Source organism: Mastacembelus armatus, chromosome 18 (assembly GCF_900324485.2).
Source record: "Mastacembelus armatus chromosome 18, fMasArm1.2, whole genome shotgun sequence".
In the NCBI taxonomy this organism is placed as follows: domain Eukaryota; kingdom Metazoa; phylum Chordata; class Actinopteri; order Synbranchiformes; family Mastacembelidae; genus Mastacembelus; species Mastacembelus armatus.
The window spans coordinates 9,955,602-9,975,706 of NC_046650.1; the positions used below are offsets into that span (position 1 = coordinate 9,955,602).

Here is a 20,105-nt window from a genome sequence, read left to right on the forward strand (position 1 = left end):
CAAATGGAGATGTCATCATCACATGATTTCATAATAATCTTTGACTTCCTTTGGCTAATCCAAATATGCTTTCACAGCATCTGAAAAAGTTGTAAAGACAGCTGTAGAAAAGAGACAAAGGAGAGAATAAAAGCCTTTAAATTAAACTGAGTATTTACTTATTAAACGTTGTCAAGTTCATTACTGACATTTTCAGAGCTTCTCATTGATTCATAGACAACACTAACATTTGTCTTGCTAATTAATCCATAATTTGAATTGCTGAGTTAGTAAACAGCCCCATGTTAAAGTTTAGACCATACCTTTATTTTCTAGCATCTTCAAAGCCTCTTGCTGTTTCATAAACACTCCCATCACCTACAGGTCAGTGATAATGAAAGAAAGAAAAAGTACCAAATATTTGTCAATAAACCAAAGTATTTGCTACAATTTACTCAGATTTCTATACTTTATTGACATGTTTCCCCTGAAGAATCACCTCTGTGAAAAAGTGTTTAGGATTAAACTGTTGGAAAACAACAGAAGGTGAAGGAAGACTGACCATGAAGAAGTACGGAGTAAACATGCTGCTGAGATTCATCCTCGTTCACTCTTTGTGTCTGGGTGAACCTGAAACACGTAGTTTAAAAAGATGCAGTAGTTAGTAGCAGCTGGTAAATTATATTTAGCACTTTATTAAATGTTAACTTGGAAATGAAAAGTGTGTCACACCAACCTGTCACAGCATCGGCCTGTGAAAATGACACATTGATAAATGGGATTGTGTTACAAGTGATTCAAACTCATGCAACTCAAGACCAGAACAGACACAATGCTCAGAGCTAATTAAGAAAGTTGAATTTTCTTGCCACATATTACACAGAAAAATAAGCTTTAAATGCACATAATGAAAGGAACTCCGTCCATGACGAACAACACCTTCTACACAGATATACAAGAACATTAATTTATACACATGACATAGTGTTACAGTAGTCAGAGCTCTCCTCTATGTTGTCATGTGTCCCTGTTAAAATGATCAAAGTGTTATAAAAAAAGACTCTTTCATTAGAGAGTGGCAATTATAATAAAAATCACAGTGTCATGTCATTAAACACTGCAGCTTCCAACAGCTTCATGTTGACCAAGTTTCTACTGTACCTGTTCCAGTGTTTCCAAAGCAAAATAAAATCACATAAATAAATGTAAATAATTACAAATAAGACAATGAATATTGGACCTTACACAGAGCAGGAAACATACAACACTAACAAACATGTACCTGTGGTTGAGTTTGGATCCATGTTATAGTAGTCAGAGCTCTCCTTCATGTTGTCATGTGTCCCTGTTAAGAAGATCACATGAAAGTATTAAAAAACACACTCTTTCATTAGAAACTGCCCATATGTTGATCAGAGTTGATACCGTACCTGTTCCAGTGTTTCCAGGGCGTCTGACTGTTTCATAGACACAATCATCACCTACAGGTCAGTGAGAGTCAAAACAAAGTCCCATCAGTCCCTCATGTCTGTGATATTAAGGCAGATTTAAGAGCTTCCTCAGGTCACATGTGGGTTCATGTGACAGTGTTAAAGCAGCAGCAGAGGGGCTGAGGGCACTTCTGTAAAGCTGGACACAAATGGACCAAAACATTTCCTGACGGCTCCTGATCAGAAGCTGAGCGTTAGAAAAAGCTGTGGCAGCGTTCAGAACGAGATGAAGGACTGACCGTGGAGAAGAGAGCTGTATACTGGCTGATTCTCATACTGGCTGACTGTTTGCTCTGTAGCAGAGCTCTGATTGGCTCTTTGACTGAACCTGAAACATGGAGTTTATACAAATGCATATTAGTGATAATCAGTCAAAGTTGCATTTAATAATGAAACATGTTTCCTGCTGTTTTTAAGATGGAGAACAGTGAAGACAGAGTGTTGTACAAACCTGCTGAAACAGGGAGCTGGAAAAAAGAAAAGACGTGTGATGTCACATGGTTTGTATTGTAAGTTGTTCCTCTGATAATCCACATAATAAATGATGAAGGACTTAAACCTCTTAGATCAGAGGAAAAAGATCTTACCCCTGGATTGTCTGTAGCAACACAAAACGATCAGAACAATGAGTATGAATCCACAAACCAGCCCAACGATCAGCAGCACAGGAAACACAGAGGTTCCTGACACAGCTACTGGAAACAACAAGATTTAATAAAATATGAATGAACTTCATTTCTTTTACAAAAATCAGTCAGGTGATTTCAAGCTTTAGGAAAGACAAGAATATCTACAAAACCTAAAAAAGGAAAATCATAACATGTTTTCAATCTACTCACCAGTAACTGACATCCAGCTCTGTGCAGACTCTTGTCCTGAGAACTGACACTTGTAGAAACCTTCATCTGACTTTGACACTGCAGAAATACTCAGCTCCCCTCTGCTGTTATTATGGATAACTTTGTCATTTAGATAGAAAAACACACTGGAAACTAATTTGTCTTTTCTCAACTTGCAGCCAAGAGTAACAGAGTCTCCCTCAGCCACAGGACGGACTGGGCTCACCAGGATAATATCTGCATCTGGAAAACAGTTTCAGTCAGATCAGCTGCTGCAGATCTTCACAACAGGCTGATGTACAATGATGAGAACAGATGATTCTTTATTTTACAGGATCATTATAAGACCTGAAACTTGGTCTCGTGGACTCACAACCTACTTTGTTTCTTTAAAGAAACTTCTTACCAAAAAATAAACAGCTTCTACAATGTTCTATAGATTGTACAATACTTTTGAAGTTTGATCATCTGTAAATAAAAATCTGACTAAACATGTGGAGAAATTCTTAACTGTGCATTTTATTAGCATCTAAATAATATGTATTATTTGGCAATGGATTTTAATTTTTTAAATAAAGTGATCATGAATAACACTTCAATGACACAAGTCTTGAGATTTTTCAGTGCTCTATAATTTCAGCACAAATAAATTGATGTAATAGGATTTTGAAAATAATTCACATGCAGTAACAAAATGAAATAAAATTAAAACCTAATAAAACCTACTATGGACAGTGATGTTGACTGAATTACTGAACTCTCCTGATCCAGACTCACACCAGTACACTGCAGCACTGGACTGTGAAGTGGAGATTTTACATGTGGATCCAGTCATTCTCCACTTAGAGGGACATGACAGGGACCTGTCCTCAGGAAACCTCCTGACTCTCCACTCAGTAGAGTTTCCCTCACAGCTCAGTGACACAGAGTCAGAGGTGAAGTGCTGCACTCTGTCAGGACTCACTGTGAGAGACGCTGCTGGATCAACATCTGACAAACAACATGATGAACTTGTGAGATAAACACAACTGGACAGTAACATTAAACCACTGCAACAGAAATAATCCTATAGTTTCCTTTAGGATCATACTGACACAGACTTTACTTCTCAGGACAATTTGGTCACAGACAAACAACTGGAAAGACCAAGATGAAGAAATAAACAAACTGACCTGCAGACCAGACCAACTTCAGTTCACTGTACTGAGTGTAAAACACTGGGTCTCCTCTTCCAGCTCTACACACATATCCTGCTGTGTGTGTCTGACCATGAACCATGTAGGAATCCTGTTCAGTCCCACTGCTGCTTCCAGGTAGCAGCTCATAGTTGTAGGAGTCGTCTGATAGTTTGTGAACAGCCTTATACCAGTAGAACCTCCATCCTGCAGATGGATGTTCAACCTCACAGTTCAGAGTTACTGAGGCTCCAGGACTCAGCCATGATGGAGACACAGTGAGGACAGGTTTGGGCTGATCTGGTGGAAACAGATTTTCTCAGCATGAAACATGTTGCTCTATTCAGACTGAATACAATGTCTTACAGAACTGTATGTCACACAGTTTATTATAAAATAATTTCTAAAATACCTAAAATATAAATAAACAAATATTATAAATTGATTGTTTAGATTTTGAGTTTCAATGAAATATGCCTCGACTTACTGTCAGACACTGTCAGGTTGATGAAATTGCTCCACTCTGTCGTCTTATATTTTATATTTTTCATTCTGCCCTGACACCTGTAGTTTCCACTGTGGGTTGAAGAAACTAAACTGATCCTGAATTCATTTTTATTTGGAGGTTTGTTGGAGCTGGTTGTTTCCCATTCATACTCCCACTCAGTGTCTCCTCCCTGGATCTCACATCTGACAGTGATATTCTCTCCTCTGAACATCTGAGGCCAGTTGGGTTGAAGAGTCACAGTCACACTGTTTGGGACTGTCCAAGGATTTTTTTTTTTTAGAAGAAACATAAAAATGTCAAAATGTTAAATTTCAGATAATGTTATTTTGGCCTCAACCTTGAGTCATAAATACACAACAGATTCTACATTGTGTGTTTCAAATCTTGTCAAACTCACCAGTTGTGTCAATCCTGACTGAGTCACTGTACTCTGTGTAGTAAACTGGGTCTCCTCTTCCTCCTCTGCACCAGTACAGTCCTTCCTGTGACACACTGATTTGTCCAGGTGAGTGGGAAACTGCATCTTGTCCAGTCAGGACTTCAGAAGATGTGTCACCTCTGTACCAGTGGTATTTCCATCCAGATGATGGTTTCACAGAGCAGGTCAGGGTCACACTGCCCCCTGCTGGTATGACAGTGCTGTCTGCTCTTAGTGAGGCCTGGGGTTTATTTGCTGTTCCGTTTTACAGAGAAAAACAAAACAGGTCAGTGGTTAAAACAGGATTTACTAGAGAAATATTTTTTTCACTTCAATACCTTGTAATAAAAATGACTGGTCACAAACTCTCATCAGTTGTGTAACAGTCAATATGTTTACTGAGTCATTACAGGTGTCTTCTGTTGAACAAATCTTACACAACTTATATCCAGGCCTCCTGTTCTCACTAAAGTCTGCTAATATTCCCAGATTCATTTGGCTGCTATCACCAAAAACACATTTCCAAAGACGCAGCTCACAGTGTTGGGGACTAATTACTGAACTCCATCATAATACACTACTGCATGATGGGAAGCTATTTGTTTATGGTCACTAACAAAATCAATTTAACAAATTAAAAAATGTGAAAGATGTTCAACTTACGTGACACATTCAGTCTGATGGGAATACTCCAAGCTGTTGAGGTATAAGGGTCCATTTTCTTTTTACCTCTACACCAGTAGCTATCAGGACTGGAAGCAGACGCAGTGAAAACCCAGTGTTGACTGTATGGACGTGTTTCTGAGCTGCTGCTACTCCATTCATACTCCCACTCAGTGTCTGCACCATCCTGGATCTCACATGTTAGAGTTATCACCTCTCCACTGATTATCTGTGACCAGCTGGGCCTCTGTGTTATCACAGCTTTGTTGGAAACAGGTCCCCCCAAATAAACACATTGAGAGAAAGAGAGAAAACTTCAGTTTTCATGATAATCATGAATTCATGTTTTATTTCTAAACAAACCCTCCACTCACCAGTTTTCTCAATCCTCACTGTACGACTGTTCTCTGAGAAGATGTTTCCTCTTCTTCCTCTGCAGTGATAGATGCCTCCCTTTGAAATACTGACAGTGGACTGTGCTGCATCATCTCTTATGGTCTGAGCTGCAGAAGACTCTGAGCTTCGTCTGAACCAGCTGTATCTCCAGCCCTCAGAGCCGTCCACAGAGCAGGTCAGGGTCACACTGCCCCCTGCTGGTAAGAATGTGCTGTCTGCTCGGAGTGAGGCCTGGGGTTTATTTGCTGTTCAGTTTACAGTGAAAGAGAAAACAGGTCAGTGGTTGAAACAGGATTTACTACAGAAATATTTTTTTCACTTCAATCCTTGTCAATCATATCTTTGAATCTTTTAACAATATATAACTGTTTACAGTTATTCTTTTCAGTCTTTTCAGTCATTTTATTTGTATTTAGATATACTGTACATTTTTATGGTAGAGAGAAAACAGAATTTTGATGGAGACAATTCAGAACATCTCTTAAAAGAAAAGTGGTAAACATTCCTTATTCTTACATTATCCAGCACCAAAGGGGTCAAGAGGCTTTGAGTTGAATTAAATTGAATGACTTGTATCTGAAAATATTTTCTGACAAATACTAACAGACGTGTCTTCTGACATTTTCTAATTCATTTATGTGGCAGCCATGTGCATCAGGTGTCAGCTGTAGTTTGCACTAAAGCCACTGAAACATCTGCATCATAACAGCATTGGAGACATACAACATCTGGACAGTCACTTGGAGTAAAAACCAAAAAGTTCCATGGACTTTTCAATAGTGGCTGTAAAAACTATTAGCTGTCAAAAGTTGTTGGGATGAAATTTAAATTATCAGCATTTAAAGTTAAAATTGTACAAATCAAACTAGTTTCTTTTTGGACTAAAAGTAAGTGAGACCTAAAAACTTTCAATCTCAATTAGTGATTCAAGACAAAGCGTGAAAGCTCTGCTGACTGATGTTACTTATTTGACTAATGCTGTAAAACCATTATACAGTATGCTCAGTTTGTGCTTTACACTTAACTAGGGTTTTCTTTTATTATTAACTCAGAAATTATTTGTTGTGGATTATTTAATTTGGTCATTATCCATCAAAATAAATGATTAAACAGCATTAGCAATTTAATTCTATGTACTATATAGTTGTCCTGAACATATTGTGACTGATGGTGAAACAAAAAGTTGTTAGGAAGGATAAAGCTTCACAAGATAATGATACAAAAAGACAACAGAGGATTAAATAATAATAAAAAAGAAAAATCTAGGCTCATTGGGGAGAAGAAAAAAAAAATCAAAGAGATTTGAGTTTCTTTATTGCTGAGTGTGTTTACATAAGTAAAAGTCAAGTTGGATCATTTCAAAGCATAATATGTGAATTACAGGGCATAAATTATACTTTTACTGAAGGCTGTGCAATGTAATTTGGAATTTTCTTGTTGTGAAGAAGCTGACAGAATTACCGCTTTTAACCTTCCTCCTGTGTTAACTTTCTGTTACCACCTCTCATCGGTTTTGACCCGTGGTAAATCAGCTGCAAAATACACAAACTATTATGTATTATCCAATTTGTTTCTCATCTCTTGGTTACCTTGTTAGACTTCCTTATCCATAAAAAAAATGGTTTTAATATTTTTGGTGTTGGCCTCTGGGCCTTTTTTTTGTCAGTATACCCCTTAATTTAAATTTTTAAAAAAAAGTAAAATGAACCTCAAGAGAATCACTAAATAACTAAAAGGTTGTTGTGTTACCTGACTATTACTGAGGAGTATTAGAACACATCTCTTAAACAAATTAATTTAATTTATTTTTTTATTTTAATATTAATATTATTAACAGGTTTTTCTCAGGGATGCCAATCACAGCTTTGCCTGTGTAAATCTGTACATTCCAGGCATAGCTAGTTTTTGAATCACAGGCTGCCCAGATTTTTATGCCATACTTCCCTGGCTTACTGGGCATGTATTGCCAGAAAGGGCATTTTCCAGGGAAAGGGACAAGACACCTCTGACCCTGGGTTGAACATCACTGGAAGGAGCTGCACCCATTTCTCCCAGACATCCCTGATAGGGGCAAGCTTGTCAAATCCTCAAATCTGAGGACTCTTGATTTCATTTAAAAAGTCTGAAGTGACATTGTTGCCCGGAAAATATGTCTGCCTGTTGAAGTGTCCCAGAGACTATCAGTGGCTTCATTGCAGGATCTGTACACTCCAGCAAGAAGAAGAAGACCAATATAAGCATCCAGGAAAAAACATCCATGGCAACACGTGGAAAGGCATTGATGAGGACATCAACACCTTCAATGTTTGTCATAGCAATGATGATTCTTTTTAGTGACAATGGCATAAATAGCTCAAAACATGTTTTGATGTCACTGACTCTTGTTACAGCAAACCTTGACCAGGGGTCATTTTGATGACATTTGCAGCAGCTGCCCTGCCATAAACATCATGAGGTACTGAGCTCCAACAGATCTTCCAATTTTAGGACTTGAATCTGTCAGCGGGAGCAGCTTCACCACTGGTGAACTCCTCATCAGACTCATCAGATATGTCTATGTCTTCTGGATGATACTCCATATTGTCCTCAGAAACTGGCTCATCTGTATCGGTATGCCGCTCTGTGTTCTCTTCCTCATTTTCACCAAAAATATGATCAAGAACTTGGCTCACTGTAAATCCTCTTCTTATTTTGGATGCTGCAAATTGGAGATGTGCACTCTGCAAGTCACCAACTCTATGCTGAATTGACCTCACATGTCTGGACATGCCCATCTTTGTTTTGTTTTTTTGCAGGTATACTGGAAAACAAGGCAAAATGAGAATCCCCTAAAGCTCACGATTGGGGAAAGTTGTTGGCTGTCAGTGTGTTGGCTGACAGTACACTTATGATTTCAGTTTGGCTCTAATTATTGCTTGATAATATTTTCATAACTGGATCGGAAATGACCCTAACAACACAAATGTCATGTCAACTAGAGCACTATAATTTAATGAAATATTTTTTTATGCGTTGGAAAGATATAGTACAAACTACACTGCTCTGTTCTTTGATGCATATTATTTCTTATATTTCAGAAGCTTCAGTAAAAGCGACTTTTCAGTTCTGGATTCAAAACTGAAAAATAAACATTTTAGAAATTTACAATATTGTTGGAATTTTTTTCCCTTTTAATGCAACCACAGGGGGGCACAATCCAGTGTTTTCATGTGCCGGTCCCAAGTCCAGGTAAATGCAGAGGGTTGTGTCAGGAAGGGCATCCGACATAAAATCTAAGCCAAATCAAACATGCAAATCACAAATATGACTGGACCACTGGTGCTGTTGACCTACAGGGTGCAAGTGGAAATTGGACTACTGTTGGTCGAAGAAGGAGAGGAGGAAGGCGTGTTCGTAGGCAAAGAGAGAAGAGGAAGGGCAGGAGTGTAGGACTTAGAGTAGGGACTTTGAATGTAGGGACTTTGTCAGGGAAAACTAGAGAGTGATATGATGGAGAGAAGAAAGGTGGAAATCTTGTGTGTTCAGGAGACCAGGTGGAAACGTAGCAAGGCCTATAGATCAGGAGCAGGGTTCAAGCTGTTTTATCATGGTGTGGATGGAAAGAGGAATGGAGTAGGAGTTATCCTGAAGGAGGGTTTTGCTAGGAATGTTCTGGAGGTGAAGAGAGTGTCAGATAGGGTGATGAGTCTGAAGCTGGAAGTTGAAGGTGTGATGTTGAATGTTGTCAGTGGTTATGCCCCACAGGTAGGATGGGAGTTAGAAGAGAAGGAGAAATTCTGGAGGGAGATGGATGAGGTGATTTAGGGTGTCCCTAGTGGTGAGAGAGTGGTGATTGGGGCTGACTTCAACAGACATGTTGGTCAGGAAGTTGTGAGGAAGTGATGGGTAAGTTTGGTATGCAGGACAGGAATGCAGAAGGACAGATGGTGGTAGACTTTGCAAAAAGGATGGAAATGGCTGTAGTGAACACATTTTCCAGAAAAGGGAGGAGCATAGGGCGACATATAAGAGTGGAGGCAGGAGATGTTTCAACCTCACAGACGTTTCAACCTGAAAGATCAGTGACTGCAAAGTAGTGGCTGGGGAGAGTGTAGCCAGACAGCATAGGATGGTGGTGTGTAGGATGACTCTGGTGGTGTGGAAGATGAAGAGGACAAGGGCAGAGCAGAGGACTAAGTGGTGGAATGTGAAAAAGGAAGAGTGTTGTGTGGCTTTCAGGGAGGAGCTGAAACAGGCTCTAGGAGGTCAGGAGGTTCTTCCGGATGACTGGACAGCTACAGCTAAAGTGATCAGGGAGACAGATAGGAGGGCACTTGGTGTGTCATCTGGAAAGCGGAAAGCAGATCAGGAGACTTGGTGGTAGAATGAGGAAGTTCAGGAGTGTGTTAAGAGGAAAAAGTTAGCTAAGAAGAAGTGGGACACAGAGGACAGAAGAGAACAGACAGGAGTACAGGGAGATGCAGCGTAAAGTGAAGATAGAGGTGGCAAAGGCCAAACAAAGAACGTATGAGGGTTTGTATGATCGGTTGGACACTAAGGAGGGAGAGGTGGATTTGTACAGGTTGGCGAGGCAGAGAGACACAGATGGGAGGATGTGCAGCAGGTTAGAGGGATCAAGGACAGGGATGGAAATGTGTTGACAGGTGCCACAAGTGTGATGGAAAGATGGAAGGAATACTATGAAGAGTTGATGAATGAGGAAAATGTTAGAGAGCACAGAATAGAAGAGGTGACTGTTGTGGAGCAGGAAGTAGCAAAGATCAGTAAGGATGAAGTGAGGAAGGAGTCAAGAGGATGAAGAGTGGAAAGGCAGTTGGTCCTGATGACATAACTGTGGAGATATGGAAGTGTTTAGGAGAGGTGGCAGTCGAGTTTTTGACTGGGCTACTTAACAAGATCTTGGAGAGTGAGAGGATGCCTGAGGAATGGAGGAGAAGTATACTGGTGCCCATCTTTAAGAACAAGGGAGACGTGCAGAGTTGTGGAAACTACAGAGGAATAAAGTTGATGAGTCACACAATGAAGTTATGGGAAAGAGTAGTGGAGGCTAGGCTGAGGTCAGAAGTGAGCATTTGTGAGCAGCAGTATGGTTTCATGCCAAGAAAGAGAACCACAGATGCAATATTTGCTTTGAGAATGATGATGGAGAAGTACAGAGAAGGCCAGAAGGAGCTGCATTGTGTCTTTGTAGATTTGGAAAAATCGTATGAAAGGGTGCAGAGAGAGGAGCTGTGGTTTTGTATGAGGAAGTCTGGAATGGCAGAGAAGTATGTTCGAGTGGTGCAGGACATGTATGAGAGCTGTAAGACAGTGGTGAGGTGTGCTGTAGGGGTGAGAGAGGAGTTCAAGGTGGAGGTGGGACTGCACCAAGGATTGGCTTTGAGCCCCTTCTTGTTTGCTGTGGTGATGGACAGGCTGACAGATGAGGTTAGACAGGAATCTCCCTGGACTATGATGTTTGCAGATGGCATTGTCATCTGTAGTGAGAACAGGGAGCAGGTGGAGGAAAATCTAGAGAGGTGGAGGTTTGCTCTGGAAAGGAGAGGAATGAAGGTTAGCTGCAGTAAAACAGAGTACATGTGTGTAAATGAGAGGGACTCAAGTAGAACGGTGAGGTTACAGGGAGTAGAGGTGAAGAAGGTGGAGGATTTTAAGTACCTAGGGTCAACAGTCCAGAGCAACGGAGACTGTGGAAAAGAAGTGAAGAGACGTGTGCAAGCAGGTTGGAACGGGTGGAGGAAAGTGTCAGGTGTGATGTGTGACAAAAGAGTGTCAGCAAGAATGAAAGGAAAGGTGGACAAGACAGTGGTGAGACCAGCAATGTTGTCTGGTTTAGAGACAGTGGCACTGAGAAAAAGACAGGAGGCAGAGCTGGAGGTAGCAGAGCTGAAGATGTTGAGGTTCTCTCTGGGAGTGATGAGGATGGATAGGATCAGGAATGAGGACATCAGAGGGACAGCTCATGTTAGATGTTTTGGAGAAAAAGCCAGAGAAGCCAGATTGAGATGGTTTGGACATGTTTAGAGGAGGGACAGTGAACATTGGTAAAGGAGGTTCTTGGATGTAGTGAAGGAGGACATGAGGATAGTTGGTGTGGGTGAGGAGGATACAGAGGATAGGGTTAAATGGAGGCAGATGATTCACTGTGGCGACCGCTGAAGGGAGCAGCCAAAGGAAAAGAAGAAAAAAAGAAGTTGGAATTTTTTCTTTTTTAGATAAAACAAGTTCAAGAAAATTGTAAAAAATTACATTTTAATATGACACATCTCACCTGACACAGTCAGTGTGACGACTTCACTCCACTCTGTCAATAAATAGTCATTTCTACCCCGGCAGCTGTATTTTCCACTGTCAGACTCAGTAGCTGCAGTGATCCTGTATTCATTGTGTGTTGGACGTCTGTCTAACTTGTCTGCTTTCCATTCATACGTCCATTCAGTTCGTTCACCTCCCTGAATCTCACATCTGACAGTGATGGTCTCACCCCTGTATATCAGAGGCCAGTTGGGCTGCAGGGTCACAGTGGCCTCATCTGGAACTGTTCACAGAAAAACACAGTTAGGAAACTAACAGAGACAGAAAATCTACAGAAAAATGTTCATTCTGTTTCTAATGTTAATCATCTTTATTGTCCCAAAGTGACAATTAGATTTTTGTAATAATAAATAAATAATATAACATCTACAAAATCAGTTGAAGTCACAGACAGATGAAAACATCTGGAGCAGTGTCTTTAAAAAACAACCTAAAGAAACAAAATAACCAAGAAGAAAAGTAACAACTGGGCATCAGGAGCAGAACTTTCTCCAGAGGTAAAAGGACTTTGTCAGCACGTTTTTAAGGAGCAGCAGCTGAAACTCAGCAAACAGAGGGTGACAGCTGTTCTCCAAAATACTACTAGTCTGCACAGACATTTACACAGAGCAGACAGAACAGGCTGTTTGTCCCCCAGTTATTTTGGACAACACTGTGATGATCCTCTGGAGCTGAGTCTTGTTTCTAACATCCAGGTTTCTGTACCAGCAGCTCAGTGAAAATACTGAAACACATTTAGGAAAAGATTCAGCAAAGAATCTTCATGAAACTGATGAAACCAGGAGATTCACTGATATTTAGAACATATAAGAGTAAAGTGTTAGGAAACATCTTTCTGTCAGAGAACCACAGCCTGAGGAGAGAATCTGAAACTGAGCCTACAGAGGGCGACAGTGATCCTCCAAAATGAATTCAATAAAAGGTCCAAGAGTCAGGCCCTTTGTGTTCAGCATTAATAAAGTATGTTATGTTCTTCATGGAATAACAACAAATGCTGAGATGTGGACATGAAGAGCATGTTCAACTTCCAGCACAATTTATCATCAACTTTACAAATGGGAAAATATTTCAGCCATTTTTCCACTGATGTGTGTTCCCGACCAGCTGAACCTCCTTATTCACAACCACAGCCTTTGTCTCATCAACACTCAGCTTATATCACAATGTTTAATAAGTTATCACACAATCAAATCCACAAACACTGCATGAAGAAGTCACAGGTTTTATCCAGGATCAGATGGTTAAACATGAATCTGAACAGTATTAATGAAGGAGCTTCAGCTTCTCTACTGTGTCTGTTCATCAATTAAAGGATCTGACAAATGTTACATTAATACCATGATCAATATTTAGTTATTGATTTCAAACTTTCACAAAGACATAAAAGTTCCTGGACTTTAGTTTTTCATTCATCATGTTTCATTTTTCATCACACATTGATCTCTTCCACACTTCAGGTGCTTTTTAGTCATTTAAAGGATCCATGTTGTTTTATTCCAGAGTAAATGTGTAAACTCACCAGTTTCCTCAATAGTGACTGGATCACTTTCAGTTGTGATAGATTGTGTCTCCTTTCTCAGTCCTCTGCAGGTGTAAATTCCTCCTTGTGAGACAGAGACTCTGTTTGATTCAGCTTCTTTGTAAAAAACTTGATTACTAGTTGAGGTTTGTCTGAACCAGTCATATTTAATGACAGTACGGTCCTGCACAGAGCAGGTCAGTGTCACGCTGCCTCCTGCTGGTATGACTGTTCTGTCTGCTGTCACAGTGGCCTTGACTCCAGTTTCTTCTACAGCTACAAAAACAACCAAACAAGAAAATGATGATAATGTAAAGTATTTAAATATTTAAATAACACAATGGAAACAACATATATTTGACATTATACATAATGTTTTGCTGAGGTTTAGCCTGTTTGGTTCCATGTGTTTATGAAATCAGACCAAACAGTAACACACTGACTCCAAACCACAAACGTATTGACAGAAAACATTTAGCTGAATTTAAATGTTGTCTATATGAAGTGAACTAACACAGATGTTTTCATACAGGACACAGGTCTCACTGAATGGTTTAATGTGTTTGATGATAATGTGAAACACGTGTCATGGACTTTGCTGCCACCAGAGCTCAACAACTGAATAACTACAGATTTTGGAGTCTAGTGGTCACAAACACAGAATATACAACACACCAACAATCACTGAAGTTGTTACTTAGACACTTTATATCATTTGTCACACATCTGTATGTGAAGCTTTTATATTGTGATTTCTCAATTTTGATAGTTCAACAGAAAAGGCACTGCGGCAGCCACGTCTCTCCTCAAAGTGAGAGCAGAAACACTTCCTGTCTAACAATTAGACTGATTTTTAGTATAATCTTTTATCTTTTGTTAAAATCAGTCCCAATTGTGGCTGATCCACTGGGCCCATTAGATTTAGCAGCACTCTCCACTTGTTCATCATTTTGCCCTTTGGTCAGATAAGACCATGAAGAGAAAACCCATTTGTATCGTCACGGTAACAGACGTTTCCTCAAGGTTCAGTGCAACATTTGATCGTCCAACATCAACATGTAAAACACTGTCCATAAAAAGTAAATACCAAAATAAAATGTTTCTGAAGATTAAGCAGCTTCATATTTTTGGACACTAATCTGGTAATTTAATCATTTTTAGAGTATCATGAAGTAAAATGGTGTTTACATGATGATGGATAATAGTATTGAGAGTATTACAATTAATCATAAAAAGAGACAATATTATATGTAATAATATATAAATGATGAAGGAAACGAGAAAACAAAGGCAACTACTCACCTTGAGTTTCTCCACAGAAAAGGATATTCAGCCCTAAAATAAAGAATAAAAGCTCATTAGCCATGATCAGTCTGATAGAAGTCAATATGATAAAACACTAAAACATTTAAAGACCAGGTGGAGATTCAGCAGAAGCAGCTGATACTGAAAACATTTGAAATGATGTTATTTATGTAAATAAATGAAAAACTATATAGTAAAAACCTGAGACAATACAGTTCATTGTGCAACACATCTACCAATAAACTGTACAACAATAACTAGTCCAGTAGTGGATTTAACACTGTCCTCCACTCTGAGCGAAGCCAAATCAGTGACCAAGTTGCAACTACAAAACTACCATGTTGATAAAAACATCAAAACATGAGTGAACCTGTAAAGGGACAGAAGTGGAAAACCACTGATGTACTCACAGCAAAATGACAGCACACAGAGAAAAGTGTGGCCCATCTTCACATCCACTGACACTGTCACTCTGCTGCTCTGCTTCTGAGAAATGTCTCTGTCTCACATTAATAATGTCTCAGAAAAAAGAAGAGGAAGAGACTGAGAAGCTGCTTTTCTTATTTAGTAAAATGACATCAGAATATTTCTCAGCTCCTCCTCCTGAGTACACCCTGCCTCTTCTTCTTCTGTCTTTTTATACAAACCCACACATCTACAATGGCTTTAACCACAACACTGACATGTTTAGACTTCCTGCTCACTGCAACAATATATTAGCTTGTCTGCTGTGCAAAGGTTTGTGCCTGGTCATTAAACGCTTCAATTCAAATGTCATTAACAATAACTAAGTAACTATTGCACATCTGTGAAACTTAGGACCATTTATTTTCATTTAATCCCATCACAGTGTAAACTTCATGTCCCTGACACTGTGAACACATGTTCACTGTGTATACTGACATGCACAGCATGTCTTGTATGTGTGGGCTCATTACTTTGCTCAGTGAATTTGACAGAAAATATGATCCAGACTTTTCTTATTTAGTGGAATTATTTGATCCATGTTTGATCCAGGAGGTTTTTCTCTTTCATCATGTATACATCATTTTACGTTTTTCTTACTGAGAAAATCAACCAAAGTCATTTTTGTCAGTTTTCAACAGCAACAGTCACCATGTGATTTAACTGTGTGTTGACACTCAGCTAATGGGCGTTGTGGTCTTTAGGTGAAGCTGCATACTGGGCTGTCTCATTCAGTTCATGGGAAACAGAACAAACACAGCAATGTCTGGTCTTCAGCAACATGATAAACGTCTCAGACTAAAATCAAACAAGACAGTTAAACGTCTGACTGATGCTCAGAAGTGACAATGAAGGAGATTTTTTTTTAGCTTTTATCTCACGTTTCTAAAATGATTTCAGAAACTAAATACAAAAACAGGAAATCAATTAAACCAAACCCTGAACCATTGTGTGCAACAACCAGGTTGTGTTGGGCAACTTTGGCCTGAGAAGAAACAGACCAAGCAGCTTCTTATTAGCATAAAAAAAAATCCCCTTCCAGTTCCTCTTTACACACAAAGTTGTAAAATGACATTTTTATAAAAGAAGAATTTTGAACAGTCCAATGACTGGTGCCAACAAGTGGACGGTCAATATATTTTCTATATATTTCTCAGAAGAAAACAAACCAAGCAGGAAGGTTTTGCACCTTCAGTGCTTCCTATGACCTCAGGCTGCTGACTGTGGTCAGGCAGGTGTCAAACATGTCATCGCCCTGACAGCAGACACTTGGTTTGAGCCAATGCTTGCTTCTCTTATTGTGGTACTGCAGCACTAATTAGAAAATACAGCTACAAGCCCTGACATGTCTCCATCTAATATTGTACTCTCAACATGAGAAGTCCATCAAATGTACAGAACTAATGAGTGTGTGTCAAATTCAACAACCTTTAGACACAGGAAGCTCTAAGTGCTAGCCTGCCACACGGTGGCTCTGTCAGTCTGCCATGTTACATGTGTTTGGTGTTTGTCAAGGAATGCATTTTAAATACACTTCCTGTTTATTTGGTGAGAGGTGTAAATTCATTGTAACAATATTCTGTCATATTTCAAAAAAAGCCTCACAATTTGACATCTGCAATATGTTGACATCATGTATACCAAATTTGACACAAATGTCATGAAAGATCTAATAAGTATGTTAAATTAATTGTGGGTGAAAACACACAAAATATCTCACTTCCTGTTGGGCGTTGCTATAGCAATGCATATGTAAAAAATGTTTATAGTAGAGAGATTCATACATCTACCAAGTTTGATGTGTATACCTGAAATGACATGCCAACCACAAGACTCACTCACATTAAGGGGGGCACCATGAAGTCCCTGGGCCACACCCAAGGCTTAGATGACCTGGTGGTTTTGCTGTGACCTGGGATTTTTTTTAGGTATTGCAGCAAACTGTGCACTGTGTCAACTTGCAGAGAGGGCACCATTTCACACAGGGACAGCAGGGTCCTGAACAGAGCAGGTCAGTGTCACGCTGCCTCCTGCTGGTATGACTGTTCTGTCTGCTGTCACAGTGGCCTTGGCTCCAGTTTCTTCTACAGCTACAAAAACAACCAAGAAAGACAATGATGTAAGGGATAGTATCTGTAAAAATCATCTGTAAAATTTCATTATTCATTCACATTAAGATCTTAAGGAATGAGAATCAATGGGAACAGACTGGCAAACAGTGAAACATGTTCTGCTGAGTTTACCAATTCCACTAATCTGGTCAATATAATACAAACATTACAAAATATAAACAGAAAAATTTAAGTAATATAACAATTGGATATGAGAAAATAAATAGTCCTTTCACCTTGAGTGTGTCCACAGTAGAGGAGTGGATTCAGCGCTGAAAGAGAAAATACTTCAGAAATGAGCAGCAGCAGCAGCTATTGTTTATCCTAAAACAACTTCACACATTTCTGTGCTGATATTCTGTATTTTATCAATTAAAGGGATAAATGAAATCAAACACTTAAAAAAAGCTGTTATATTAGACTGAACACACATTTGATTCAGTCTTCCAGTCTGAACTGAGTCAAACCAACCATCGAGATGTTACAGGTCAAACTACCTTTTATTAAAATGAGCCTCCTTTTCCACAGAATTCAACACGTCTGCACTGGGTTTGACCACAGTTCACTTTAACATGATGACACTTCCAATAATTATTGGAAAATTATTATTATAATTATTACAGGTCCTTTTGGCACATTTGGCATTACTTCATATTATCTGTGCATGTCATACATACAGTAAACAGACAGCACCAGTATATGTAGGAATATTTAAACGGTATCTGTACAAACATACTGTATGAAAACGCATGTAAAGACACGTAGTAGTTGAGCCTGCTGAAGATAAACAGACAACTTAAAGTCCTGCATAATGTCAAATGAATAACATGAAGCACAATATAAACAGTCATTGTTCAACAAACACACAACGTCTCAGGTTGTAAAACTATCTTGTGCAAAGTTTCCATAGCTCTGATCTGTGTCTTAGCCATAACAAGTGCATCCATCAGGAATATCTCACACAGCACTTTCTAAATCTGCTAAACACATTACAAATAAGACATAATTATAAATAAGACAGAGAACCTGATCTACTAAGCAACAAAGTGACATATGTGGTTACTAATCTAGCTCATACTGTAGAACACAAGTGAAAATGAATTATTTCTCTCATTACACCAACAGCCAACTGTGTGGAGAGTCATCTAAATATTCAGGCTTTCAGCTCCTTTCTGTCCTCAGACTATCATCACTGCAGAATCCAGGATTCAGCCATGATGGAGACAGAGTGAGGACAGGTTTGGGAAGATTTATTCAAACAGGTCACTGTGTCAAAGCCTCTGACACACTCAAACAAGTAACATAAATCTCAGTCCATCATGAAGCTTTTCCCAGAAAACCAGTGCTCCTAACTTTTTATTATTGTTACTCTGTCCAATAAAGGTTGTATTGTGAAAACTGATGACTTGGAAAAAGACACTATAACTTTGGCAGAATGAGAAGGAGGCTACATTTGGTATTTAAAACCAGTAGAACAACGAAGCCATGGTGTCCTCTTATGTAAGGTGTCCACCACCAAAGGTAAAGGATGCCGTCAAGCTGAAGAAGGAATCCTACCGAGCCCGGTTAGCTTGTGGGACTCCTGAGGCAGCTGACGGGTACAGCCGGGCCAAGTGTGCTGTAGCCCAGGTGGTGACGGAGGCAAAAACCCGGGTATGGGAGGAGTTCGGTGAGGCCATGGAGAAGGACTACCGGTCGGCCCCGAAGAGATTCTGGCAAACTGTCCGGCGCCTCAGGATGGGGAAGCAGTGCTCTACCAACACTGTATGCAGGGGAGGTGGGGAGTTGCTGACCTCAACTGGGGATATTGGAAGGAATACTTTGAGGATTTCCTTAACTCTGCCGACATGTCTTCCATAAAGGAAGCAGGGGCTGGGGATTCGGAGGCTGATCCATCCAATCACCCAAGCTGAGATCACTGAGGCAGTTCAGCAGCTCCTCGGTGGCAAAGCACCGGGAGTGGATAAGATCCGCCCTGAGTACCTCAAGTCTCTGGATGTTGATGGGCTGTCATAGCTGACATGCCTGTACAACATCGCGTGGCAATCGGGGACAGTACCCCTGGATTGGCAGACTGGGGTGGTGGTCACTCCTTTTAAGAAGATGGACTGGAGGGTGTGTTCCAACTACAGAGGCATCACACTCTTCAGTTTTGCTGGGAAGGTCTATGCCAGGGTGCTGGAGAGGAGGATCTGGCCGGTGGTTGAACCTCAGATCCAGGAGGAACGATGCGGTTTTTGTCCCGGTCGTGGAACACTGGACCAACTCTATAATCTCACAAGGGTGCTCGAGGGTTCATGGGAGTTTGCCCAACCAGTTCACATGTGCTTTGTGGACTTGGGGAAGGCGTTCGACCACGTCCCTCGCGACATCCTGCGAGGGGTGCTCCAGGAGTATGGCATCGAGGCCCTTTGCAAACCCTAAGGGCTATCCCGTCTCTGTACAAACGGAGCAGGAGCTTGGTTCACATTGCTGACAGTAAGTCAGACCAGTTCTCAGTGCATGTGTTACGGCCCCAGGCCTTCTTGGTTCTCGCCCCCCCCCGTACTGTTTTCTTGTGCTCTGTCTGAGTGCGCCACGAAGAGGATGATTGGGATTCCTGAAATACACCTCCGACTGATAGGTGCAGCTGTTCGGGATTGTCATTGGCCGACGGGGTTGCGAAACAGCAGCTGCAAGAAGATCAACCATGGACCGCGCCTCTTCGCCTGATTGGCCCACCGCTTCAGCCTTCCACCAATCAGCGATCCACCCCTCAGCCCATCGCGCATTTAGAGCTCGGAGAGTTCACTAGCTCGGGGGGAAACTGTGCCTTTGTCCGTGGTCAGTTTCACCCTTGATGTTGTGACTCTTTCTCAGACTTCTGTGTTAGATTAAATAGGTTTGTACACCGCGTGGCGGTTCTAGTTTGTTACCCCTGTT

At 40.3% G+C, this 20,105-nt stretch overlaps 1 protein-coding gene across 1 annotated transcript in view; it reads right to left on the reverse strand.

The window, feature by feature from the left end:
- LOC113125193 (titin-like) overlaps positions 1–20,105 on the reverse strand; it is a 245,017-nt gene that overhangs the window by 50,942 nt on the left and 173,970 nt on the right. The window contains exons 48-53 of the mRNA XM_026298523.2: positions 11,740–12,006; positions 5,450–5,713; positions 5,073–5,348; positions 4,389–4,664; positions 3,971–4,246; positions 3,684–3,783 (exon numbers count right to left, since the gene is read on the reverse strand). Of these exons, the coding sequence (XP_026154308.1) occupies positions 3,684–3,783; positions 3,971–4,246; positions 4,389–4,664; positions 5,073–5,348; positions 5,450–5,713; positions 11,740–12,006 (1,459 nt within the window). The remainder of the gene's footprint in view (positions 1–3,683; positions 3,784–3,970; positions 4,247–4,388; positions 4,665–5,072; positions 5,349–5,449; positions 5,714–11,739; positions 12,007–20,105) is intronic.